Source organism: Athene noctua, chromosome Z (genome assembly GCF_965140245.1).
Source record: "Athene noctua chromosome Z, bAthNoc1.hap1.1, whole genome shotgun sequence".
NCBI classification, from domain to species: Eukaryota; Metazoa; Chordata; class Aves; order Strigiformes; family Strigidae; genus Athene; species Athene noctua.
Window position 1 is genome coordinate 4,707,612 of NC_134077.1, and position 27,985 is coordinate 4,735,596.

The window sequence follows — 27,985 nt, forward strand, 5'->3', positions numbered from 1 at the left end:
AGTTTCGTTATTAATGTGTGTTATTTCTCTGCTGCTACCTACTCTTGCTTCCCAGGCAAAAACCTGTCAGGAGCTTGTTGCTTTTTTGTCTTTAAGCCTCTGAACTCACTCAGTGTTTTGGTTTAATGAAGGTAACTCTGCTGAAAACGCTGACAAAAGAAAAATACACATTCAACTGTGACCGCTGGCTAGATATAAATGAAGACGACAATGAGATCGTGAGGGAGCTCCCTGCGGAGGGAACTCTAGTGACTGAAGTCATGCCAGGTGAGAGCCACAGGCTCTGTGCAGGGGCTCACTTAGGTCCTGAATAGAAAGAAACCCTCTTTGTGTGAGGGATGCACAGGCGGACCTATGTAATTCAATTAGCTTCTCTTTCTGGCACTTTCTCTCTGCAGTATTTTCTGTGTGCATCATTAGCTGCATGAAGACTCAGAAATCCCAGACTCTTATTCTGAGCACATTTCTCTGTGGTGGGAGATGGGAGAGGTCTGGCCACAGCACAGTTGTTTTCAGAGCTATTTTTTTTCTTTCAAACTTGTATTTTTTCCAGCCTCCCTTAAAATATGAAATGCAGGGTTTGAAGGGATGTTCACGGAAAACAAGCTTAGCTAAAATGCAATCTAAAATTTAACAATCATTTTTGGGCTTTGAAGTTTTATTTAATAATATGCACATTTATGGAGCTATATGTGTAAATTTATAGGAAGTTTTAAAGAACAGTTGTGCAAAAGCATAGGCACCTTTCAGCATGTGTGAGAAACCCAAACTATTTATAGGGTTAATCATGCTTGCACCGGAGATTTAATTAAGGAACTGCAGAACTTTGTGTTGGCTTCCTGAGGTGGTCACTTTTGTTTTGACCTTGTGTCACAAGAACTAAATGTACTCAGAGGGGGAATTTTTCAGAGCAGAATATGTCAAGGTAGCCAATGGGTTTTCTCTTATTTCCACCCCAATGGGGTTCCACGCTCCGTAAATCATGAGTCCCCTATTTTATGAAATTTCCAGTGAACTCAGTGATCTGCATGCAGCTGAACAGTTGCTCAGAAGAGGAAGAGTAATTGTAATTGCAGATGTTATTAAAATGTAAATAAACCTGGGTTTGAAATGTATTTTTAATCAGCTGTGGAGAGGGCTGCTCGAGTTCAAATGCAGGCACTTTTCCATGAGGAGCAGTTGTGCTGAGCAGAGGCGAGACGCAGCACCCACATGTTGGTCTTGCAGGCAGGTTTTGGAAGGAGGGTGGGAGCACTGACTCTTGTCCCTTCCCGATGCTGGTATGTAGGCTGGCTCTTTGTTGTGAAATTTCTGCTGGAAATCCTTTCACCCGAAGGGATGGGAGGGCAGAGATGAGAGCAGGGTGGTGGGGATGAAGGTAGCAGCTCATCCAGCAAAAACCTAAGTAAGGATCTCAAAGGTGACAAGGAGGCAAGACACAACCCAACCTCCTGCTCTATGATGATCCCAAAGAGATGTGGCTAACTGGGCTTGTCCTGCCAGATAAAGCCAACATGAAGTACCCGTTCCTTGGGTCCCTGTGCACTCAGGCCTTTTTAATTCTTTTTCTCTGCCTGCCATGCCTCTGGAATATTATTTCCCCAAATGCATTGTTACAAGGTCCTCTGTCCCCAGGACCCTCTTGGCAATGCAGGAGGGGAGGTAGGAGGGCTGGGGACCCAAGTAGGCTATACACTCCAATTCATGAGGTTTTACCTGAAAGGGATGGCATTTTTCTGTCCTTCTTTGGAGGGGTTTTATGGGTTTTCTTAACATTTCAGGCCTTTTTATTTTGTTTTTTTTTTTTTTTTCTTTTCCTAGTGATAACACGGAAGTGTAAAAGTCAATACATCAGCACGAGTGGCAACTGGAAGTATGAACACTTAAAATTAATTGCAAACCTGTGGAAAATGCCGTAAATTCAAATGGCAATTAATCATGTTGCTGAAATTGTTTTATTGATTTATGCCTCCACAGTGATAAAATACCGGGTGACGGTTTGCACTGGGACAGTAAGTGGGAGCGGCACAGATGCCAACGTCTTTGTCTGCCTCATTGGTGACCAGGGAGACACAGGAGATCGTGTTCTCTACAACTGCATCAACACTGTCAATAAATTTGAAAAAGGCAACGTAAGTTCACACAGCAGCTCCTTAAGATGGGTTTTAAAGTGTGTGGCCATTTGTGGATTTTTTTGGGGCTGATTTCCTTGACATTTTGAGCTGGGGCAGTAGGAAGAAATAAATCATGGCCACAGAACATCATAACAGGTTGTAGTTGGAGGGAGGTTTTGGTCAGAGACAGTTTGCCCTTGCTTGACATCTGTATGTTCACAAGAGTCTCCTGGTTTTCTCCCCAGCTAAGTACTGACTGTTGAAATGGCATCTTTAGAGTGGAGGAGGCTTCCAGGAAATCTATCTACTTTCCAAGAACAAGAAAGAGCCTTTCTCCCTCCATCTAATATGGCAAAAAATTTGTCTCCAGGGGCAAAGGAAGGAAAAACATATTATTTAATGTGAAAATCAGAACCAAAAGCCCAACATATTTCCTTTATATTTCCTCCAGTCTCTTCCCCTCAACCATTCTGTACTCAATTTTTGTGTCTTGTTTTCCATCTGGTTTGCAACATGTTTTTGTATGCACGTGTCCTGAATAGAGGGGGGTGGAAATGGCCTGGACCGAAGACAGAGCTCGTTCCCTGGAAATCTGGAAATAATGAAGAGGTCACGCTGTAGTTAAAGCCCTTGCAGCATTAACAAGCAAATAGTGTGCTGATCTGATCTATGGGGTCAATGTACTTAATATTTATTCAATTATGAAGCACACTGTGCATCTCTAGAGTCCAAAATGTAATCAGTATCTCCTGGAGGAGATTTTGAGAATCCGATCACAGAACTCTGTGTAGATTTCCCATCTTTTGTGTCATTATTTGATTGAAGATTTGGAATGGAAAGAAAATGAGGATAAAAGGAGGTCACATTTTCAGAATTGGCGATTGAATTTGGGCTTCTGAAATATGCATTAACATGCTGGATTTGCCTTTGAGTGTCCAGGTTTTCCAATTCTTCTCTGAAGTCACTGAGTTTTTTTAGACTTTGAAAGAACTTTCATCAAGGTTTTCTTGTGCCTGTAAGACCTGTCCCTGGAAACACATGACGTTTATATAGTGTGAAAGTTTGTTCTGCTTCTAACTGATGTAAAGGTTTGCAGACATGGACATTGCAAACATCACGTTTTTGCCTACACACTTATATTATAGATTTAAAAAAAATTTTTAAAAGGTAGGTCCAAGCTGTAAAGGACAGCATTTTGTCATTTGGCAAGGCCTAGTTTTCTCAAAATGGTAGCAAAATGAGTGATGCTTTGGGGGTGGATGGAAGATCATTTCAATGGAGTTCCAAAGAATGATGCTTGGTTCACAGAAGGAACAAATATTTTAAACACAGATGACAACTATTTTATTTTTACTCCCCAAAATGAGTTATAGGGTAACTTGCATGAAGGGAAAAACAAAAAGGAAAAATAATTTTGGCAATCAATTCATGTGATTAATAGTATCCAGATGATATAAAGCAAACTGGGACCTGTTAATGGAAAAGTGCTCTCTTGACATGAGGAGCTGAAAGCTAGTGAATGAATTGGAAGCTGTTTAAGGATTGATCCTGACAAACTTAGAGCTCGTATATTCAAGAGACTGAATGAGTATAACTACACTGATTAACTCAGATACCCTGTTAAAAAGAAATGTAGCTAATCAGTGCAGTCTCTAATCTACAGCCACTTAAACCAATAGTACCTTGATTACCAATTTAACTTGAAATGTTTGCTTGCAGATGCAAACTAACAGCCTGTATAGAAGGTAAAATTTAAAGATGCCTCTAAATTAGTTGTTTGCTCTGCTGTAGCTCAGGTTAGTTACTTACTCATTAATTTACATCAGCTGTTAATAAGTAAGATGAACATTAGGCCTAGTGAATTAGGCTTCATTGACTTAGACTGACTCAGTGAGGTTTTGATACCTTAAATCACCAGTTCAGCAGTTTTGAGTAGCTAAGTAGCACTTGTTCACATATGTAAGCCCATCATTAACACTTAAAATTGTGGTTAATAGGTTTAATTGTCTTTATTTTAAAGGTCAGTTTGGAGTCCTGAATGATGGAAAAATTATGACTGTTTTAATAAATTTAAATATTTAAATAAGTGTTGAGTTGCCACCAAGCTGTCTGGGAGCTAGCTGGGTATATACTACCACCGTATGTGTTTTACAGGCTTTTGGGAGGTGAAGAATGAACAAACTTCAGTGTTTGGTTAGCTTTCTCCTACCTAGTGAGGCATGTCAGCCAGCTAGTAACCACAGCAGCCCTGTCTGTTGGGCTATATGCTTCAGATATGCTCTGTGTTTACACACACTGTTCACCATACATGTGTGTGTGTCTGTACATGTACTGTACATACTTCTCTGGCCTGATTCCCAAAGGAGTAACTTGCTCTTTTAATACGTCTCTCTTTTTACAGCCATCGGGAGCTGCTGCTCCCAGTACCCTCTTGGGTAACAGAGCTCTAGTCTTGAAGGGCCATCCCTTGGCATAATCTGTAGGTTGGTGATTTAAGCCATTTTCCAGGGGAAAAGAAAAAAAAAAAAAAAAAAAAGAAGACATAAAATTCATGTCTCTCGTGGGTTAGGTTCACACCAACCTCTGAACACAATTCGTTGAGCAGCTGGAAATACCCTGTACAACCAATGCTTGCCTGCCAGGAAATGGCTGGGGTTAAATTGTGCTCAGTAGTCCATGTCATCTGAATTTAACATGGGGTAATGTCTTTGAGCTGTACCTCTAAATAACTCTGTGGATTTGGTCTGAAGTGGCCAGCCCCAGATTTCCCAGAAAGATGATACTTGAGCAAGGGTTTGAACTTGGGATTTCCTGCCTCTCTGTATGAACTTCTTAATAATCAAATTGCTTTTCTTTTTTACAGTTGTGGAGGGCATACAATGACATGGGAGATTTAAAATACTGCCAGATCATATATTTGTAAATCTGATGTTATACATCTAACACAAATATTCGAGCTTTCATTCTTTGCTAAATTAATTCGTACTTTCTCCTTCATCTTGTGAAGAATTATCTTGCAGCATGCTGATGATGTTGGTTTGATTGCAATAATAAATTTGGTTGGTTTGTTTGTTTTTAAGGAGAAATATTGCCTTACCTTTTTTCTTCTCCTTCTCAAAGGCTGATGAATTCTTCGTTGAAGCAGTAACGCTGAAGCAGGTGAGGAGGGTGAGAATAGGGCATGATGGCAAAGGAGGAAGCAGTGGCTGGTACCTTGCCAAAGTGATAGTGAGGGAAGAAGGACAGCCAGAAAGTGAGGCTGTGGAATTCCCCTGTTACAGGTACTGGAAACAATGCTTGCAAATTATGACTCCATCTATGCATTTGCCAGCCCAGCTCTTGTTCCAAGACTGGAATTTTCTGAGCACAGCTTAATCCTTTTTATTTATTCATTCATTTATTTTTGCTAAGCCTGAAAGCAAAGAGTGTGGATTGGGAGGTTTGAGATACGGTTAAGTCTCCTTACCGAGCAAACTGCAATCTGAATTGTGAACTTCTCAGCAATTAGCTCAGTAATACAGAGAATTTCCAAAAGGTAAAATGCAACCTTCCAGTACCACATCCAGTGTCGCTGCAATTGCCTGCTGCAGAAACACACTCTGCAATCTGCTAGTTTTACTGCATGTGTGGGACAAGGTTCTGATCCCTCACATGCACATCCCATCTTTCCAGGAGCAATGGGATGCTATTTTTGTGTTGGGAGAATGCAGAATTGTTATGCTGCCATCTTGAGAGCTCGTTGCATGAAGGGAAATGCATATGAAGCAGACAGATCTAGTGGTAGAGCAAAGGACTGTAACTTACCCCTGTGGGTGAGTTATATATGTATTCTTCTCTTTTCTAGACAACGAAGTGGCCAAAAGAAATGTGGTGTACTGAGGCTAGCCATGGGGAATGAGATGCTCCATCTGCCCTGGCACTAACTAGGGTCTGCCTTAACATTGCAGCACAAATTAGAGATAACTGGGTGAAAACATGAGACTAACTTTGGTGTAGTTGAGTGTCCTGTTCAGTGTCCCACTTGCCCTCTCAGGATGTTGACCCTGTAGGAGGAATTTCATTGAACTTCACCTAGGAACATCAAGTACCTGTTTTAAAAATTCATCTCCCGGGGGACAAGTGCAATTGTAAGACTCAAACACAATTATTTTTAAATTGCAGACAAAAGTAAAACCGCTAAGCTGGTTACTTGTCTCTTGTCAGTGTAAATCAAGAAGAACTCCACTATAATGAGGAGAGTCAGCCAAATACAAAACAGGAGCCAGCCCCAGCCTCTCTGCATTGCTGAAGTCACATCACATCAGAGAGCAAACTTACTAGGGAGGCAGCACGGAGCAGCAGATGCAATGTCATCTTGGTTGTGAAAAGCAAGCCAGTTTCTGCCTTTTCAAAGAACCAACCACCATGTTGTCATTGCTGCCTTTTGATACATATTTAACAACCATATGTTTTACTGAGTTAAGCAAGCAACCTAGACAGGTTTTTACTTGGGCATCATGAAGTGTCCACGTGAAGAGCTGTTTTGCTCAGACTCCTCAGAGATATTTCTGTGTCTAACTGCACTGTGCAGCTGGCTCATTTTAAAGATTTACTTTTGAATCATCTCCTTACTTGACTGTTTAACTGGGTGTCTTCCTTCAGCTTGGAGTGATGACTCCCCTCCCCTTAGCTTTACACCTGGGGATCAGAAGTGTCAGGCTCCACGGGGCATTTTCCTCAGGCCAGGGACTCAAAAAGGAGAGAGAAAGAAAACCCAAGACCCTATCCCCAAAATATTCATGGGGTGCATTCAGGCTTCGAGTCACAAGTGATGGAATTCCACTCTTCTTACTTTTCTTAATGTCTTTTTTTCTAAATGATATCAGTGTGGTTCATGCGGCTTTATTCGCTGTCCTTGTGCCAGCATTATCTCTTCCTCTCAGATTGAGAAGGTAACATGACTGATCACCAACAAACACAGGGACAGCTGCTCCCTCTCACTATCTTTGGTGCCCGTGTCTCTTGAGAGACTGAGGCATCATCGCAGTATACGGGTGTCGTCATGGAGTCTGGAGATATCTGAGGGCGAAGGTGCTCACCCACTGCATCCTCCGTGCGAGGGATAAACATCTCCATGACCTGCAGCATTTGGATGTTCCCCTCCAGTCCTGTAGGCCAAGGACAGCTTATGCCCCAACTGCTTTGGCAGATGCTCAGAGAGGCCTGCTTCAGCGGCTTCGTCAGAGCCAAGATGTTGAAGAAGACTTGGCCAAGAAGAGTGGCCTTCATTTAGTGAAGCAGTGCAAGCAAGGTTAGTTAGAGACTCCATCTGGGGGACACCAGGGAAGCTTCTGTTTCTGCTTGGCCAGTCTATGGCCAGCCAGTAGACATGCTGATGTTCTCATTGTCTATATCTCCAAGACTTGATTAACTTCCGCTCTTCTACACAGCACAATCATGTGGTCTGGAGAAAATTCTGCTGCTGTGTCCTTACTGAAAGATGCTCCATTGACGTTCTGCTACTTAGCTGCTACTGTGAGACAGCTAGAGGACAAAATGCCTTCCAGCAGAAACACATCTCACCCGTGCAGAAAGCTTCACAGGCTTCTTACCTCTGTAAGGCTGTGCCAGCATGTGGAGAGCAGATACTATAACAAAGAGCTGGCTAATCAGCTTCCACTATAACTAAGGTCTGTAGGATATCCTTATAGATCTTGATTACATATAGCTTGTTGAAGTCTCCGTTCTTGTTATTTACTTATTGATATACATGGCTATGTTTTGTCTTGTAATTTGAAAGCTTTTTTACGACTCTGTAGGAACATCTATTACCTAATAGTCACAAGAGCTCTATGAGAACTGTCTGTTGTACAAGGGAGCCAGCAGAGATAAAGAGAAGCTAAGTGGATTAATTGTGAGTTTGTGTCAGATTCAGGAAGAGCATTGAGAAATAATGACTCCCAGGCCTGTGCTTTCAACTCTTAAAACAGCTGGGTGTAAAGGGAATGGCTTGTAGCTCTTCTTAGAGTCAGTGATTTTTAAAGCGGTCACTTGATCTGTGCTTGCAAGAAGTGATTGCAGGTAACTTCTCCAAGCGTTATTTGCAGAATTGCTAGTACATCACTTGGATGCATTGCAGTATTATTCCTCCCTTATGACCACATGACATTATCATATCCATGCTTTTAGGGACTGAACAATGAATCATTCAGTGGCACATCTGAACATTTTATACCTTAGACCATCTGATGTGGTTTAGGTGATGTGATTGTGAATACCACTAGAAAGTTCAAAATGAAGTTCAACTTTTGCCCCAGAACTGGAGCCAAACCTTTTTGAAGCTCAGAACTGAGTTCTTCAGATGTCATTTGCTCCTCAAGGCTCTGTAGTAGTCCAGGAATGGACTAGCTGACATCCTCTAAAATAGCCTATTTTTTATAATATTTATATCCCAGACAGAAATGAATTCTCAATCAGGCAAAGTCGTGAGTTCATGATAGGATAGAATTTTATATGCTATAAATCATTACAGCTCCATGGAAATCTTCAATGATACTTCATTACATTTTTTTCTAAGCATATGGACTCCACAATCCTAATTTTTCTCCAGCACAAGCATAAGGGAACATCATTAATTCTCTGAAGAACAACAGACAGACCATGAATGGGATGAAGCACTAGAAGACTCCTGTGAAAGAACATTTATTCAATCAAATGCCAAAAGTGTTCATCATACAACAGATCCAGAGAAGCCTCTTTTTGTTGCTTAAAAGTAGTCTGAAATGTCTATTTTACACATATTTATATATACAGATTGTATTTAAAGACACACACAAATACATTCGTATCTTTGAAATTAACGGATGCGCTAATCATTCTAATTGCATGCAGGCTATCATCTGCTGGATTTCAAATGCTATATATGATGTCATGCCATGTTTTTTTCCAGTGCTTTCCTGATTCTCTGATTCTCTAGAAATTCTCTCTGAAGTAGCTCTCGTGTCATATTTTTGTCCACTTTGGGTTATTGGATGTAAAATACCATTTTAGAACCAAGTATGTGATACAGGACATGACTACACCCTTACAAAACCCACAGTGACATGTGAATTACATGCACTGAAATCACATGGAAGCTCTGATAAGAGAAAATATTTTGACAAGTCTTTTGTACTAGGAATACGTTGGCACTATGCTGAAGGATTCTATTTTCTGCAGCCTGATGTGTTTATAAGGTGTCAATCCATTTGTGTTCAGTGTAAGACTGTAAACCTCTGGCTGCAACCTGCTGCTCAGTAATATGCTATTAGAATTACACTGAAGTAAAATCAGGATAGTGCAACATATGTGCTGAAAGGAAGGGACACAGTGGCACTGCTCATCCAAATATTTCTTCTTTTCTTCAGAAAATAATGCTTGTGCCACTTCTGGCTATTCTCTTAGCTGAAACAAAATAGGGGTGCTTAAGACACTTCTGCTGATAAACCTCCTTTTTCTTCCTTCAGTCCAAGACATGCTCCTTCTCCTGCCATCAGTAGCTACCAACATTGGTACAGGGAATTTCTTTATCTAGGCGTGTGTCCTCCTTTTTTGATTCATTTTTCTCATCTGTCCTCACCGCTGAAGCAGTTAACATTTGTCATGCTGCACACAGAGATCTGTTTCTTGTGGGATGTATTTTCATCCTGCCACCTTGGTGCAGAAGCAGTTCACCTAGGTTCATCCTACGTTTCCCTAAAACATCAGCAATGGCAAAGGTGACAGAAAACAACAGCATGTACACCGGCAACAGAAACAGCAGGAGGGCAGAAGTGTGTCTACCTTGTGAGCTTCTGCCTTCCTGAAGGTGATGCTGAATTCAGTGGTCCTGGGGTGGTGGAGTTCAGGCTCGGATTTTGTGGGTCCTCCCAGTTAACGTCCATGTACGCAGAAGCATCTTGAATTTTGGGATGATGTGATCCCCTAGCCATTGGATACCTGTCCAAGGACGTGAATCCTGAACCAGCATAAAGAACTACATGATACAGAGGTATTAAGGACCAGTTCTAACAGGTAAAATAAAATCCCCCAAAACACCAATAAAGGCTTCCTTTCTTAAGACAATGTGATGTCTTAGCATGCTCCCCTCCTGCCCTCCTTGCAATCTACCCTTGCTCAACTCTTAACATCAATTTAATGGTCTTCTCCACAGATGTTTCTGCTCCTCTATCCCCACCGCACCTCTCAGCCTCCCCTGAGGGACAACACCACATCTGATGCCCTCACATGGTGTTTGTTCATGCAATCATCACATGTTCACGTGTTCATCACCTTCATGCTGACCCCCTTAGCTTTTAGCCCTTTTCAAGCCGCCTGCACATGGCCACCTGCTTTACAGAGTGAAAGGGAAGAATACGGGGTAGACTGCATACCCGACAACTCGCCAAAGCTTAGAGGGGAGCTGGGAGTGGAGATGCGTGCCTGTGTGGTGGGGCTGTATGCATCTGTTTTGCATGATGATATTCCTACAAGTGGTTCCAGAACTGTCTGGCTCTATCTCATGTTTGGATTTTTTTCCTGGTGCTGCTTTTTTGCACATTTTCTTTGTGCTTATTGTTTTCCTCAGGGGGTGGGGAGGGAGAGGAGGAGACTAAAAAGGTAACGTTCCTTCAGATAGATGAAATGGAGACCCATCATCCTCAGTCTTCCATACTATCTGGTTACTTCTTGGTCACCATGGCAAGTCCAGCTGGTCATGACTGTAAGCTGTGCTGGCTTATTACCAGTCAGCTACCAGAGGTTTGATCCAGCTCTTAGTGGGCTTTTTTTCATGTCCCCAAATCCCTGTTATGAGGGCGGTTTGCTGGTTTCCATGTGTACTGGCTCAACAGCAAAGTCAAAGGTGGAAACTTAAATGGCAAGTGAGCTCCCTTCCTTTTTGCTGTGAAGGTCAGCCAAGGAGAATGTGCACGTAGTACAGCGGCATTGCAGGAAGCCTGCTGTTTGTGCAGAAGCAGGTCTTCTCTGGTCTGGTGTCATTCACATATCTGTGTGGCTGCCTTTAAAAAGAAACGGTTTCTAGGGATTTGTTTTTCTAGTTCCGGGAGTTATCATAGCAATTTAAATACCCTGCATGACATGCCAGAGCTTGCTCACTTGTCCTTCATTCACCTCCACTGGTTTTAAGGAGTATTTTTAACTACAAAAGACACTGCTGCAGATAGCTGTGTACCTGGGAAAAAAAACAGGCTTTCTGGGAACAGCTCCTGCTCTCATGACACAGTGTTTGGGGACTGAAATGGCCCCAGTGCACCCCGTGGGAAACCTGACCCTAGGCAGATGCTTGCAGGGATATCCCGAGTGCTGCAGCAGCCTGGATTTAAAGTGGAAAGTGAGAAACCGCTGCCAAGGCCCTTGCTGTTGTCATACAACAGTTGCTGAATGGTGTATGATGGGGTTGGGGCAGTAATTCCTTAGTCCCTGAGGCTGAAGGAGAAGCTGTGAAGGTTACCAGATTAGCAGTAGGTTCCCCTCCAGTTTCCTATCAGAGTATTTTCCCTTGAGATCATGCTACAGTTTACTTTGTGCCTGGCTCTTCTTAAGTAGTCTAGCTGGATTAATGTTGAGAAACAAAGGAAATCCTTCCTTTTGCTGGTGCCAGCTGCCTCCACATACCCAGCCCTGAAAATGGGAACAACATAATTCATCCCCTGCCTGGTGGAGAAAAAAGGGGGTTATATACTTATCTGTAAGGAAGGGAAAAGTGATGATAATCTAGAGTAAGCAAACACTTTTAAAAGCTGGGTTTAGTAATTTAGATGCTATAAAGGTCATAAACAAGGTGGCTAGTAATAAAAACTGCAAGTATTTCAGGTCAGTGAAGGTCAATTCTTTCAAGAGACTGAGGCTGCCCATTTACAGAAATAACTTGTGGCTGTGGAGTTTGTGCTTTCCAGACAGATGGACATCACAGCAGATGATCATCCACTACGAGCAGGGCTCTCATGATCTCTCTTCTTGGGAAAATGGAGGTTTAACATGTGACTGCTGTAGGGTCTGGTCAAACTCCTGCAGACTTAACGGAGATACAGAGCCCTGTAAAAATATCCTTTTGACTGTGGTGTGGATTTTTACTGTGTGTGGAGCCAGACTAGACTCTGAACATTCTAATAGGTCCTAATTATTCGAAGATAACTTACTTCTGTTTGTAAACCAGATGGCTTGACAAAAATGAGGATGATGGTCAGATTGTCCGAGAATTAGTGCCTGCTGGGGAGTCACCAATGCTAAAAAGTGAGTTTAGCTTGGAAAAAAGATGGCCTGGGTTTGAGCTGTGTACGCACGTTATTTACTTACTTTATTCTACTTAAGGATTCATGTCAGTTCATGTAAATCTACTGGGCTTTTTTATCATTCTTACGTAAGAAGCTGCAGTAGGTCACAGGGGGGAAATACTTCTGACCCTTAAATCCTAGTTTATGAATGGGATAAATTTGCATAAAAGAGAATAATTACAACATTATATATGTAGAAAGAAACTTTGATTTTTAATGTTGTGATTTAAGAACTGCTTTCTTGTATAGCTTCCTCTGAAGGACCTTGAATTGCCAGTGTTTTAGTATAGTGAATTCTGTTGAATAATAATGTGTTCCCAGAAGAAAATCACCAGAAAGATTACATTGTCCTTCTCTGGAGAACCAGGGCTCCAATACTACAATTTTCTTTAGAAAACAGTGCTTACAGACCTCAGGTTTAGATGCTTTTTGTTTTGTTTTAGAAAAGAAGTCAAAGCTATTGAATTAAACTGTAAGAATAAAAAAACATGAGATCCCCACACTTGCCTAAAATAATTTTTATGGCTTGGTAATCATCTAACAGTGAGAGGGAGGAATACAGAATATTTTCTGCTTCTTAGTGTAATCGCTGCCTTTCTTCTGTTTTGGTGAATAACTCCAAGATGCTGGATGCATGAACGGATGAGCAAGGTCCTTTCTGTGTCTGCAGCTGGAGCCTTCCTCCCCTATATCTGTTTGAAGCCAATTGCCAGGCTGAGCACTGGAAATGCCACTCACATGTCTGTGTTCTGTACATTGATCTCACTTCAGATGTCAGTTATCACATCAGCGTGAAGACTGGAGATATCCCCGGTGCCAGCTCAGACTCCAAAGTTTTCATCAAACTCTACGGTGAAAAAGCAGACTCCAGCAAAGAGACCCTTTTAGTCTCTGATAATGATCTAGGCAATTATTTTGAACGTGGTCGAGTGGATGAGTTTACTATAGATACAATGGATATTGGAAAGGTAAGAATTAATTGCAGGTGGCTCTGTACCTCGTGCAACTGTCTGCATTAAGAATCAATATAACACACAGAATTGAATGTGATGTGAGAATCTCTGACCTTTACATGGGATGTTAAGAAATACATTTTGTATAGACCATTACATTGGCAGTCTAGTGCACATGCTGTCATGGGAAGTGTTTTAAATTTATAGTTAAATGCAAGTGTTAATTATTCACGTGAACATCGTTGAAGAACAGGGTGCCAGGGGAAGGACATTTTTATATATTAAGTAAATTCTGTTGTGTTGGTTTTTTGGGTTGTTTTTTTCTGCCCTCTTGTTTTTTTGTGTGCTTTTTTAAAGATCAACCGAATACTGATTGGACATGACAATGTGGGCCTCCGGTCTGGCTGGTTCCTGGCCAGTGTCCAGATCACAGTTCCAGTCCAGGGAAGGCAGTACATGTTCCCCTGCAACCGATGGCTTGACAAAGATGAGGCTGATGGCAGGGTGGAGGTGGAGGTCTACCCAAGTGAGGTTCTGCCTATTGAGAAATGTGAGATAAACCACATTGAGATATGCATGATTTTTATTACTAGCATTTTTAAGGACCAGGTTAGAAACCAGAACCAAAAAGTCCCTGTCCAAATGAGCTTATGTTGGTGAGGAAAGTAAACTATTCTGTTCTTGTTTTGTTCCTAAAGCAGCTGGAAAAACATTACAGTGTTTTCTGTCTCCATTTCCTGACACCATATGAAAAATTTACATCCTGAGCAGTATAACACGGCACAAGGCACTGTACTTCTTCATTACAATATCAGTGGGTTCTGTTTTTTTCACATTTACCTGCCTTGCTGCCCCAGTCTTGCTCCACCACAGGTCCTGTCCTGCTTGTATTACCCCATTGCCTGGAAGAGAGAAGCTGTTTGATACGCAAGGACCAAATCCCTACTGTCTATTTGAATTTTATCAGTAGATTCAGTTTCTTTTAAGGTTATGGTTAAAATCTGCCTTGGGATCCTGAGAAAGGATGCTGTGTTTTATCTCTACTCTGTTTTACTCCCTCCCTTCTATTATATTAAGGCGATTATTTAACCACTCTATAGTTAATACTGAAATGAAATTCCATTTTAAGTCTCTGTTTTGCACCCCTCCGACGCTGGCTTAATACTTCTAAAAGGAAAACCATTAGGTTAGTCCTCAGTGAAGAGCTGTGTTGTCTCACATTTGGTTTAGATAAGAGCAAATGGTCGGATATGTGGTCGTTTGTTAAGACAAGGTAGTTTAATTTTGAACCTGAGCCCTCAGGAATGTTGTTATCTGAGCTTCTCTGCTGACTTAATTGCTTTATTTTTGGATTAGTGATAAACTACGAGGTGTCTGTAGTTACCGGAGATGTGCGGGCCGCAGGCACCAATGCCAAAGTCTTCATGCAGATTTATGGTGAGACTGGAAAAACTGAATTGATCATCTTAGAAAACAGATCAAACAACTTTGAACGGGGAGCCACAGATATTTTCAAGGTATGATGAATGTAGTTGTTGATGCTTCTATGAGGGGAAAGAAATGACCAGCCAAAACTGAGACATCAACAGAATAATCAGCCCAATCATACAAACAATTGACTTTTTCACAAAATTGCCAGGTCTGTTGGTATCTGCTGTCCTCTGTCCATATTTCCGGGAGGTTTTGTATTTCTTTTGGGAAGTTTTGTGTTTTGTGGAGTGACTTTCTTCTTCTGAGGGCCTGGTAGCAAAGGTGTCATGGAAGAATATGGTCCAATAACAGTATTTGTTTACCTTTACTTTCAAAAGGAGGTGCTCATGTTAGATCTCAAAAGAGACCTTAAACTTATATTTTTGGGCCTGACCACGTTATTGTCCCTTTTCTTTATCTAGCTGGGGAAAAAGAAACCGCATACAGAATATGAGGAATCCTGGGTTTGCCTGTGGTCACACATGCCATTAACCACGGGTACGTGTTGTCAGCCCAACCCTGCAGAGGCTTGCTGCTGTAATTTCTGTGGACGTATGAGTGCCCCATGGATTTTACTGCCTGTAACACTAGCCCAGTGAGCACTGCATGGTCACGGCACTCAAGGTGTACAGCACACTCCTCCAGCTATCGGTCTGCCCAGTGTTTAGGTGTATGCCATGGAGTCCACACCTCTTTCTGAGCAACCCAACAGTAAGCAGTGCATTCGCAGGGCTGAAAAGCCTAAGACTTAACTCAGGTGTGTGAGCCAGGACCTGGATAATCCAGCAAGAGGTCCTGGGCTGACAAGGCTGAGCGGCGGGTGGGCACCATGGTGTGGTTGGGAATCCTCTCCTGAACAGGGCCTGGCTGTGTTGGACCATTGTCCTTTTCTGGTTTTCTTGCTTGGGTTTTCTGTCTAGATAAACCAGGGTCCAGAGGAAAGGAATGTTCTTAGTTCTTGCCCTGATGTGGTGTTAAGAGCAAGGACAGGATGTTATTGGAGATGTAAGGAGACACCAGCATCTGGACAGTAAAGCACAGAGTTCAGATGGAAGCAGGATTTAAGGCACATCTCTTGTATGTGCTCACAGCACAAGGCTCAGCACTGTGGTGCCTAGGTCTGCTTGTGAATTTTCCGTCCCACAGAGGTGGGATCCATGACACCGCAGTCAAGAACCTACTTGGAGCTAGTGGTGGAAACTCCTCTGAACTGTCAAGACTGGAATATCCTTCCCATTGACACTGACCAAATGGAGGTGCCTTTACCCACAGCTTTACCATAGCTTTGTAATGTGCATTTCTGAGATCAGTTCACCTCCTTCTGCCTCAGTTTCTTGCTTTGTAGAATGGAGTTAGTGATGTTTATCCTTTTTTAATGAGTTCTTTGGGATTTAAGATGACTAGCACCTTATAAATGCTTGCTTTTTTAATACTTTCTATAATTTTAAGGTTAAGTTTCTCTGATTTCAAAGGAAATAAGTTTCTAGAATATATGAGTAAAAGCTATTTGCCAATATCAGATTTCTGATAAAGCCATATGTACAGTGTTCTGTTTACATAGGCATGCTTATATCCTCTCTCAGATATTTATTGCCAGACTTTAAAGTTCTGCCCATTTTCTGTGATTTTTTTAATAAGCATACAAGGCAGAAGCTCTGAAGCATTAATAGACAGATCCACTATCTCTTTCATGATATGAATATTTACAGAAAGATATGGGCGAGAATAAGATTCTGTGAGTTACACACTAATAGGAAATGCCATCAGTTATAGACAGGGCATGCAAGACGATTATAGACAGTCTAAGGGTAAAGCTGTGTAAGGAAAGACACATTCTTTATGCCAGGACAGCTGGATCAATTTTAGTTTTCTGATAAGCATCTTGTGGGCAATTGATTTTGTTTTAATCTACTATAGAAAAAAAATGCTTCTAGACAGAAACCTTGCATGCCAAGTTTCCAGATTTCAGCCTGAAGCAAATGTTTGCAAGTTTTATAACATAAACACCGCCTAACAGCATAAGCAATCATCAGAAACAAGTCACTGGTCGTCGAAGGACTGCATGGAGTAAAACCTTCTGTACAACTTCATTAGATAGTAATCCGGACAAATAATTTAAACCAACAAGGTTTTGCATCTGCTGTATTGACTAAAGAGATGGAAATCTTACGGATACAGGCTTCTGCTACAAATGCATTGTAATCACTAATGATTGTATCCTCTCTGCACACTAGCGAAGTGAGAAAATACTTTTCTAATTTTCCAGACGAGAAGAGCAGTCCAAGACCATGGTGTCAGAGATCAGGTTATATGAGTCCAAGTTTAATGCTTTTTTGCTATATCATTATTGCTTCTTGCTTGGTTCATGTCTCATGCTAAGCATTAGATGCATCTTATTAATCATTTTAAAAAGACCTTAGGCACTGAGAATCTGTAAAAAACTATTACGGTATTTTGGCTTATTCACCTTTAATGCCAATATGGAGACAATACTGTCAAGGAGAGCAATAGAGGAGTAGGGAGCCCAGTAAATATGGATTCAGCTCCTATCCTCACCATGGTTTCTCTGAATGTCTTCAGCTCAGTCTGTTCACATGATATTTAGTGATGAAAAGTATGAAAGGATGAAACAGGAAGGAAAAAGTAAAGGTAAACTTGCATAAAAAATTGATCTTATCCTTGCTTAGATGTTTTGGATGTTAGAGGCGATGCTCCTCATTTTTAAGAAAGCTCTTTATGAAGTTAAGATGTCTTACCTCTTCCTGGGTGCTGACTTTCCCTTGGTGGCAGAGAGAGGCTGCAGATGTTGGCAAGATTTATAAGATTCGGATAGGCCATGATGGGACAGGCATTGGGGATGGCTGGTTCCTGGAAAGTGTCACGCTGAAGCGACTTGCCACCAAGACAAAAGAGTCTGATAAAAAGAAGAAGAAAAAGAAGAAGTCTGAGGAGGAGGAAGAAGAGGAGTCCAAGGCGGAAGAACTAATGGATGTCTATACGTTTGTGGCTCACCGTTGGTTGGCTAAAGACGAAGGTGATAAGGAGCTTGTGGTGGAGCTGGTGCCTGATGGAGAATCTGACCTGGAGGGTAAATATTAGCGGGAATGTGTGTGTGTGTGTGGTTACAGCAGTTGTATAAAGGGCAATAACCACACTGTGGTGCTTTGCAGGACCATTTATATGGCCTCCCAGACATTCCATTGCCCCAAGCATGCAGTATAGCTTACACTGTGGTTTGGTTGATCAGCTCTGGGGGGAAGAGGACGGTGGTTAAATTAAGGCAGAGGATGGAGGAGATAGGCTGAAATGGGACTATCCTAAAGGACTTTTACAGAATTCTCCAAGGCTTGTCTGGGGCATTTGGGTCACAAGTTTGACAAGTTACCACTGTGACTGGGAGTTCAGTGAGATATAACTATTTATATGGTTAATGACAAAAGCTGGAGAAAGACGGAGCTGCTTGTCTTTTATGATAGATTCAAACAAACTCCAGGCAAAATCCTCCTTAAAGCTGACTGTGCCGGCATATTTGGGCTACATGCTTTCATGGTGAGCCACGGATCTGATGAAATACGGCTATTTCTGGGCCCCTCTTGATCTGCCTTTGCAATTTTACTTGCAGAGAATACATATGAAGTCCGTGTGCTCACTGGGAGTGTGTGGGGCTCTGGGACGGATGCTAATGTCTTCCTGAGCATCTATGGTGTAGGAAGAGGAGACACGGGTGAGCGCCAGCTGAAAAGATCGAACAACCTCAACAAGTTTGAAAAGGGACAGGTAATACATGAGATCGACTTGCTCAAGCGAGCAGAAGGCTGGCAGATCTCTCTCAGTTATCATGCTGGCCATTCATTACAGTCTCTTCTCTGCAAGGCTTGGGTTTTTTCAGCTTAAAGCTCAGATGTATTTTATTTCTTAAACATATTATTTAAAGCAAAATGCCTCAAAACATTTTCCAAGGGAAATTGATCTGAACAATAACTGAACACCAATTCTACGTTGAAGCTACCTTTTCCATTTTCTTCTTGTATGCATTCTGGTAGTAATGTTTCCTTCCAGGAATACTTGAAAACCACAAACTTTAAATTAATATTGGAGAGTATTTGTGAGGCAGCTCAAGTATGTCAGTATTTAGATTGCAAACACGATTCTAAATGTTCTACTCAACCAGTCAGGGAATAAAAGCAATATTACATGGTGTGCTCTAATTACATTATAATCCAATCCAAATAAACGGCATCTCTTGTAGACTGAATATTTGCCATAAAAATGTTTATGAACAATTAACAAGCTACTATTATAACCAGGAATTGTTCAAGGAATAATTTTGAATAAAGAAAATTTACAGAAACAATAAGCAGCTGTGGAAAACTTGCAATCACGAAAAAGAGCCTAGGGTTGTTAAATATGCTGTTATCTCTGATTTATGAGCTTGGCACTGGTGAAACTGCAACCTGCACGTGGTTCTTCACTCGTTGGGAAGAGCTCCAAGCTGTAAATGTAACGATCTCTGCTCTTGGGAGTAGAAACACAAAGTATACGAACAAGTTAATCACATTAAGATGTTTGAAGTATTATCATAACAAGGACCATCCTGTGACACTTACACAGCTAATAATCGAAACTCTTGGTTGTAGTAAGTGACAAAAAAAAAAAAAATTCTATGGTTTGAAATAAAGCACATGGAGGTGTGCAGGAGAGTTTCCGTGGAGTCTGTATGTTTGTGTCCAGTTACACATTCAGCCTGGGGGAAAATACTAAGCCTGAAAGGAATGAGATTTAGGAGTGGTGAGTTAAACCTAGAGGAAGCTGAAATGGGCATGAGGTAAGGAAGGGAGTGAAGGGTTGTGCGGCTCCATGGCTGTTACTGCCTTGTAGGAGCCAAGCATGAGTGTTAATGAGATAGATCACAGGTCTGTAGTTATTTTAGTACATCCACCCAAAGAATACAAGGCCACTTAGAAACACCTTTTGTTTTAATAGGAAAAAAGGTTACCCTTGGCCACATACTGCCTGCCTTTCCCCCTTTCTGAGAAACACAGTCATTTGCCTCTTGCCCCCTGTGCAGGTGGATGTGTTCACCATCAAAGCCATTGACCTGGGTGAGCTGAAGAAGCTGCGGATCCGCCACGATAACACTGGTGCTAGCCCAAGCTGGTTCCTGGAGAGGGTAGAGATTGTTGACCTCAAGGAGAGCACCACGTGAGCAGCCTGTCGCACCCATTTCGTATGGTCAGGAAAGGGGACGCGTTCTCAGAAGCCTGCAGAACTGCTGGGAGGCAGAGGAGATGCAGAAGGGCATCGTTGTAGCTCCTCATCAATGTACAGGGAGCAGGCATCCTTTGGGAGCCTTGTGATGATTGTGCTGTTATACTGAGTGTGGGGCCATTCTGGGGTACCTCGGGGGGTGTGTGTGTGTGTGTGTGTGTGTGTGTGTGTGTGTGTGTGTTGCTGTCCCAACATCTCTGCAGTTTGGGAACCAGCGGGATTTGGAAGGAAACCTCAGCTTTTCTCTGTTTCTCCTGGGAAGGACCCTCTCTCCTGAGGAGGTCTGCTCGCAGAGCCTGTGCTCATATGTTTCCTTTCAAGTCTCCACTCTGGAAGTTCCTGACCTGACGTTTCATTTGTCTTTTTTACCTAACACAAAGGTCTGGGCCTAAAGCAAGTCCTGATTGAAGCAAACTACCATGATTTTTACAGACAGCTGGATGAGCAAAGCCTAAGCTGTTAAAAACCTGAAATACAGGCTTGGCTTTGAGTAGGAACATGCCTCACGTCACATGCTCAAAAGTTGCACAGTGCTGAGGTGGGCAGTGCTCCTAAGGACCTCAAGATGGGTCCACTCTTCATAAACATAAAATTCCTTTGAGACTGGACATTTCCTCGAGTTATTTAATTTTTTCTGGGAGTGAAAACTAAAAGGAACCAATCATATGGGGCTGATGGTTCAGAAACGGTACTTTTCAAGTAAGTGCTCACTAACCTATTTATGAATTTAGTCACCACAAAAAATACCGGAGCTCAAGGATGAAAACAGACATATTGTTCAGCTTTCAGTAATCTTCTTTTTATAAGTAGCATCTGATCTGTGCTTGTTTATGTTATTAAAGCCTGTGAAGTCCTGTGTAAGTGCTGGGTGCTGCTGTCATTCTTGTAGGTATTATTTTCCATGCCAGCGGTGGTTAGCAGTTGAGGAAGATGACGGTCAGATTGTCAGGGAGCTGGTCCCAGTGGATGAAGCATTTGTAAAGAAAGATGCGGAAAATGATGGCCAGTCTCTTGCAACGCTGGGCCTGGAACAGAAAGGTTTATGTCAGCCTTGTATTTCTTCCAGTGTGGGGTTGAAAAAGAACGAAGTTACTATCATTGCTGAGGGCATTAGCAGTTAGCATTCACTGGGCTGTGAGTAATTCTGCACCCACCATGAAGTTTTCAGGTGTGAATGAAGTGTGAAGTCCATGTCAGCCAGAGAGGGGTGGACACTCCTCGTTTTTAGTTGATTTAATGACTTTGCAATATTGGACCCAAAATGAGAAAGCTAGGAAGAGGGATGACATGTTCAGTCATCATTTCTCAACTGAAATGCACATTTGTTGTTAATATCTAAGGCATAAATCCCAGTCATTTCACATCATGGACTGGAATGTTTAAACATTTCAACATGAAACCAAGCAGAGCACAAGCATGGCCAAAAAAAGGAAAGGGACCTAAATTTGTCTTACTTTCCATCTTGCTGCTTGTGTCCATTGTCCTCCGAAATAACTTTGTCTCTCTTGTACATAATTTTGTGTGGGAACCACAGAGCAATGACACACTCCTGGGTCTGATGCCGAAAGCTGTTGAGTGCCCAGCACTTCCCTTTGGCTTCATTGCAAGTGAAGGGTGTTCAACTCCCCCTCAGATGCTTTTGAATACACGAATAATTTCCACAAATTGGATAGCCAACAAATTTCCGCAAATTGGAGAGCCCTGTTTCAGAAGGACTTTCTGGCTGAGCAGCATCTTGGAAATAACGCGTCTAACTATGTGAGAAAGGTGCCGATCTGGAAATCTTGAGTAGGTTTTTCACAGCACGGTGAAGGCTATGTTAGACTTTTCCACAATTTTTACGAGTTTACTGCACTTGTTAGATAACGGTGCAATAGAAACCTCCCTAATGATGCTATTGTGAAGGGTGTGTTCATGAATATGAACTGCATATGTCAGCCTGCACATACGTATTATGTGCACATATATTTTTTGATGCTATTAGAATAAAGAGGGAGGGGGGGTGTTGTGGTTTATTATAGGCAGAGACAGATTTGAAGAGGCTTACAGATTCCCAGGAAGCAGATGGAAAGGCTTGAGCACATTTCTTATCTGTAGCTATTTAGACAACGTACTGAATGACTGGAGCAGTAAAAGATCCTGCAACCAGATAGCCCTGCTCACCCCAGGAGCTACCACAGCATACAATAGGAATTAGAGATTAGAACACAGCTGTAACTGGTCAAAATAAAACCCAAACCTAACACATAGACAATGAAAAGTAGAGTTAATTCCTGCTCAGACTTCACACTCTTAAATTAAGATATTTTATCTGACAGCTAAATCAACAACGTACAATGTGAAAGTGAAAACCGGGGACAAGAAGAATGCTGGGACGGATGCCAATGTTTTCATCACTCTCTATGGAAGTAAAGATGATACAGGTATGGCTTCATGTGATGGAACAGGATAGCACCTCACTGCTGGATACCTGAAGAGACAGGTCATAGTTTCCTTTTGTTTCCATTATACCCATTTCTCACTCCTTTTCAGTACATTGTCATGTTCTCACTGTCTCCGCATACTTCGTGATAACTGGGAGCTGCTGTAAATCACTGTCGAACTTTGTGATGTTGATTTGCACCAGCTGCCGATCTAAAGGCTTTAATTTCAATTATAGAAACAGCACAGTTGACTGTGACTGCATTACTGAGTACTGAATGCAGTCAATGATTTGCTTTCCTCAGCAATGAATCAGCATGCTCCTGAAATCCAGCTCTCCCCTGACTCTTTGAGTGGCCCAGAAGTATTTAATCAGCTGAGGAGCAAATCTTCTTGGAAGCAGTCGAGCTGTGTGTGCAGTGACTGGGTCGCCTGTGAGAGTGACAGGGAACTGATGGGTAGGACCAGCTTCTTTTGCTGTGAACACAGAGCAACAGCATCATCTCTGTGTCACTGCCAGAGGATCACTCAAGAAAACAATTATGTATCTTTGGGGTGTTGATACAGGTTTGGTTCAGAGGGACGGACACAGCTCAGATCTTGAGATGAAAAGCCATTTTTTACATTTTAGCCCCTTCCCTCGTTCCACTGTTGACATTCCCAGAGGATTTGTTTCACATGCTGAACAATGTCCTTTTGCATTGCCACAACAGGCATAGTCAGCCTAAAGTCCTCAAAGATTAACAAAAACAAATTTGAGCGTGGGAAGGTAGATGACTTTACGGTGGAGTCTGTGGACATTGGAGACCTGAAAAAAATCAAGATAGGCCATGACAATAAAGGTAAGATAATCTGCTTTGTAGTGTAGTATTTCTAGTGCGTTGGGTGCACTGCTGTATAAAATAACCTGGCTCCAAGACCCCAAATGTAATTTACCTTTTGGTGACAGATTCTTGCTCTCACTTTGGCTGTTGCTGCAACTATAAAATCTTTGCTGCTAATACCATTCCCATGGCTGTGGCAATGAGAGCACAGTGGCTGCAACTTGCGGGTAGCTTTTCAACCTCCTTCGCTCTTTGGTTTTGCAGCCACATCTTTAGACAGTTTTCTCATACATCACCAAACCTTGTATTTTTGCTTGTCACACTTGGGACCTATAAACTTGTCTCGTTTCTTTATCAATGTTTTTCTTGTTTTGACCATCAAATCTTGGCTGCTTCTGAGACATGACTGTGGCTCTACTGCAAACAAGGGAAACAGTGGAAGGACACATGAATTTCTTCACTATGGGGCACCAAGGGACTTGTATGTTGATAACTCCTCTGTTTTATTATAAAGGCAAATTAATCCAAGGGATGGAGTAATTAGCACTTTGACATGCACATCTTTAACCTGAAGCATATAGAAATGTAAGGCACATTAGCTCAGACTCTTGACATGATCTTTATGGCATCTATTCTATTTTTCCACTGGCAGAAGAGAGGAATATTTATTTCTCAGGGATCTGGAATGCAATGATTCATCAGCTGTTGTCTGTAAAGGCTTTGTGGTAGGTTATTCACTGTTATCTCTCCAACCACAGGTAATTCAACTGGCTGGTTTCTGGAATGGGTGGAGATTGATGCCCCATCACTGGGACAGTGCCTCAAGTTCCCTTGTGGCCGTTGGCTGGATAAATCAGAGGATGATGGAGCCATAGAGAGAATTATCTTCCCTGCAGAACTGCAGACAACAGAGTATATCCCATGTGAGCAGAATGCCATTTCCCCAGGATACACTCGTCACTACAAAAGATAAAATCTCACTAACTCATGCAGTTATATAGGCTTGGCCTCTCCCTTGAATTGGCTTTGAAAAATTTATAAATACATCACATGCCAACTATTCTGATTACTACGAGAAGGTTCCTCTGGGTGCTCTAGACTAACATTTCCTGTATTTGTCAAATCATTAAAAGCCCTGTGGCTGTGTATGGTAGTCTTTTTCTTCCCTCTTGTCCTGTCATCTCCGAGTCCTCAGCCTATCCCAAGCTGTCTTCCTTGTCTTTTCCTTTGATCTTGCTCCATTCTAATACTGCCATTTCTGTTACCAGAACAGACAGTTTGGTCTTGTTTCCAAGCCTTGGTTCTCCCAGTGCCTTTGATATTGCACCTCCCTCTCTTCCCAAAAGATCCTCTTCCAGAGTTTCTTCAGTGTGGTGTGTTTCAGATAGTGTTGCACCAGTCTCCCTCTTTAAGTGTTCTCCAATTTACTCTTCCTGTCACTCCCCTCTAAATTAATGTTTGGGGTAAATCCAGTGTCTTTTTGAATCTCCTTCTGAGTACTAAGTTTATAATTTTCGAGTCTGATATGAGACCTCAAACTCTTCTGTGCAGGCAACTTCTTTTTTTGTCTCCAGAATATCAACTGTCAAATAATATGACTTCCTTGAAATAAATGACTGGAAATATCATTTTGCTTATTCTGTAGCCCTCTCTTTCCTTTTTCACATGTGCATCCTTGACTGTGCAGGGAACTCACAGCCCTGGGACTGTATTCAACTTGTCCCTCCCTGATCTGCTTCATTTCAAGTTGTCAACAAATATTTCCTGGCCCACTTTCAGGGGACTATCAGAATTTCCTTCTCCCTTCATTAAGTTAGATGCCACAATGATGAGGGACGAGGTTTGGAACCTGAGAGTTGATGTCCACCCTGTGCCCTGCCAGGAGCTTCCTGGGTGGCTCTGAATAGATGGTAGGTCACACCAAAGCTGTCTCCTACCTCACTTGATCCCTCATTGAATGCATTGATTGTATCAGAAGCCTTACACTCTGCAGTTCCTTATTTTTAGACATCAAAAGTTAGAGCTGTCCAGTCTCTCTTTGCTGCCTTAATTTCCTTCTTCAGAAGTAGTTGTGAAAATAACCACACAGAATATTATCAGCTGTTTTAGCTCCTTCTTTTTTACTGTCAACACTGTGGTTCATGTTGAGGGTCTCCTTCACACCGGCCCTCCAACATCCAGATCATCATATCCTGCAGCCTGTAAGTTAAGATCATGTTTCTTCTCTGAAGACCTGCTAATGTCATCTCTTTGTGCCTCCCCAATGCTTTGACCAAGATATTTTTTATTTCTTGGGTCTTACTTTCTTTACCTAAATTGTCTGGAGCAGAAGAACAGATACTCTTTGCTCCCTTCCTCACTTTTATCTGTTAACAGGATGACATAATAATCTTTGCATTTGAAAAAAAAAATTGTAGATAGACATAGTAAATAAATATATTCATAGGAGTGAATATAACCCAGAGATCTTGTACATGCTTCTCATCAGGTTTTTCCATGTTATCCCGGTCGATATATATTTTGATGCAGATGTTGACAATACAGTTTATTAATGTCCCTGTATATTACAGTGATGTAAGAGTTTCTGGCATATCATGCCTTCGAGTACATAGTTCACGTAAACCTGTTTTTTGTCAAGAGTCCACATACAGCCTTTGAAAATAATCATGTGTCTCTGGCAAAAAGGTTGCACCAGCCTCAGTGTCAGCTTTGGCTGTTTCACCATTTCAACCATTTCCCACTGTGCTACTTCCTGCGTTCTGATTCCCTAACTATTAACCTGGGGGTTTCAGTTTGCCGGAGGTAACTAAAACAGTTTGATTCGTTTTATGATGCCTCGTGCCAGAATTGTTTCACACCGAACAAACGATAAAAACATGTCATTGGCAGTCCAATTAAAATCATCCCTGTGGGGATACAACTTTAAAAGTGCCATGTAAATGAAATGGGCGTCTGACAGCTGAAAGTTGTGCTGCTAGTGACCTTGTTACGGTGCCGCTTTGCTGATTCAGTTCTAAGCTGATGTTAATATTCAAGCAACAAGAGCAAGCACCACGAACTTCAGCAGAGAAGATAATTTTTAATTCATAATGCATAGCATGTGATTTTTGGTCTCCAAGATTTTTTTTTTTTCCCCTCCTCTTACATACTGGAGAAATTATTCCAGTTTACTTGCAGCACAGCAGAGCAGATTTCATTGGGCTGGGCAGAAAGAATATTAAGTACCTCCAGGCTGACTCTTTGTAAAAGAAGACTTCTTCATCTCTGTTCTCCTGAGAGCTGTATTTAGAGAGCCTGAGTTTTTAATGAATGATTAGTCTCCGATACACATAATCAGAGTAACTCCAACAGTAGCAGATATGGTGCCAGAAACTTCTCTCTACTGTAACAGAGATGCTGAATCTGAAATACAGCATGATGTGCTGTAGTGTAAATTTCAAAGATGGGCCAAGTCACTGCAGTGTAGGCTGATGCAGATGCCGAGCAGCTAAGAAGATTGTAGTGAGGGATGGGAAGTCAGTGGCATATGGGAGAGGGATGGCCAGGAGGGGGTTCTGGAGATAGCACTGGCTGTGGAAGGCTGTGCTCACGGGTAGTGATGTGGACTACAGGGATTGTGTCTGCTTGCAGCAGAGAAGTTCCTGGAGGCAATCAGTGGTGTCCAAACCTCACCCTGGTATTACTCATCTATACATTTCAGAAAGGATTTTGTCCTGGTTTCGGCTGGGGTAGAGTTAATTTTTCCTCTCAGTGGGTAGAACAGTGCTGTGCTTTGGGTTCAGGACGGGATTTGGGATGAGAAGAACGCTGGTAACACACTGATGTGTTCAGTTGTTGCTCAGAGATCAAGGACTCTCCAGCTCCCCATGTCCTGCCCGTGTGCAGGCGCACGAGAGGCTGGGGGGAGCACGGCCAGAGCACCGGACCCAAACTGGCCAGGGGAATATTCCAGATCATGTAACATCATGATCAGGATATGAAGGAGGGGCGGATGGGAAGGGGGGGTTCTCTCTTGCTTCCGGGATTGCAGCTGCAGGATCTTGGTATTTTGGGATCACTGGCCGGGAACGGGCTGGGTATCAGTCGGTGGGTGGTGAGTGATTGCATTGTGCATTACCCCTTTGTAATTCCCGTTGTTGTTATTGTTTTGTTTTATTCTAAATATCTGAAATATTTTATTTCAAATATTATACTGTCTCCCTTTACCCCTCCAATTGGACTCCCCCATCCTCCGGGCAGGGGGAGGATAGGCGAGTGACTGCGTGGTGTTCGGCTGCCAGCCAGGTTCAAACCACGATAGATTTAAAGGAGACTAGGGACAGGTTTCAGTTTGCCAAATGGCACACCTGAATTTACATTCTCATGACAGTGGAGTGTCTGAATTACCGTTATCATCAAGGTCATTCACAGAGGGTGGATTTGGAGAATGGTAAGCTAACCCAGAGGAAGGTGCCTGCATTTGCTTCTTTGGCTCTTCGAACCGCATTGACATTAGTGATTACATCTGGAGATGGGCACACCTATTTGTTGTGCAGACATCTGAACACTGGTTTCTTACTCTGTGAGCTAAACACCATCTCACTTTGGAAACTGAGGATATTCAGCAAATCTGTAGCAGAGTCAGGAATAGAGTCCCAGTCTTA

General features: G+C 42.2%; 1 protein-coding gene across 5 annotated transcripts in view; it reads left to right on the forward strand.

The window, feature by feature from the left end:
- LOXHD1 (lipoxygenase homology PLAT domains 1) overlaps positions 1-27,985 on the forward strand; it is a 146,430-nt gene that overhangs the window by 57,367 nt on the left and 61,078 nt on the right. For 3 of the 5 annotated variants that reach the window (XM_074932653.1, XM_074932655.1, XM_074932656.1), the window contains exons 12-25: positions 132-267; positions 1,978-2,132; positions 5,235-5,395; positions 12,289-12,365; positions 13,178-13,374; positions 13,717-13,909; positions 14,716-14,876; positions 17,620-17,917; positions 18,452-18,606; positions 19,898-20,031; positions 20,987-21,135; positions 22,416-22,520; positions 23,232-23,360; positions 24,101-24,265. In XM_074932653.1, coding sequence (XP_074788754.1) covers positions 132-267; positions 1,978-2,132; positions 5,235-5,395; positions 12,289-12,365; positions 13,178-13,374; positions 13,717-13,909; positions 14,716-14,876; positions 17,620-17,917; positions 18,452-18,606; positions 19,898-20,031; positions 20,987-21,135; positions 22,416-22,520; positions 23,232-23,360; positions 24,101-24,265 — 2,215 coding nt within the window. Of the gene's footprint in view, positions 1-131; positions 268-1,977; positions 2,133-5,234; positions 5,396-12,288; positions 12,366-13,177; positions 13,375-13,716; positions 14,016-14,715; positions 14,877-17,619; positions 17,918-18,451; positions 18,607-19,897; positions 20,032-20,986; positions 21,136-22,415; positions 22,521-23,231; positions 23,361-24,100; positions 24,266-27,985 lie in introns of those variants that run through there. The other 2 variants (XM_074932654.1, XM_074932657.1) reach the window with 2 other exon arrangements.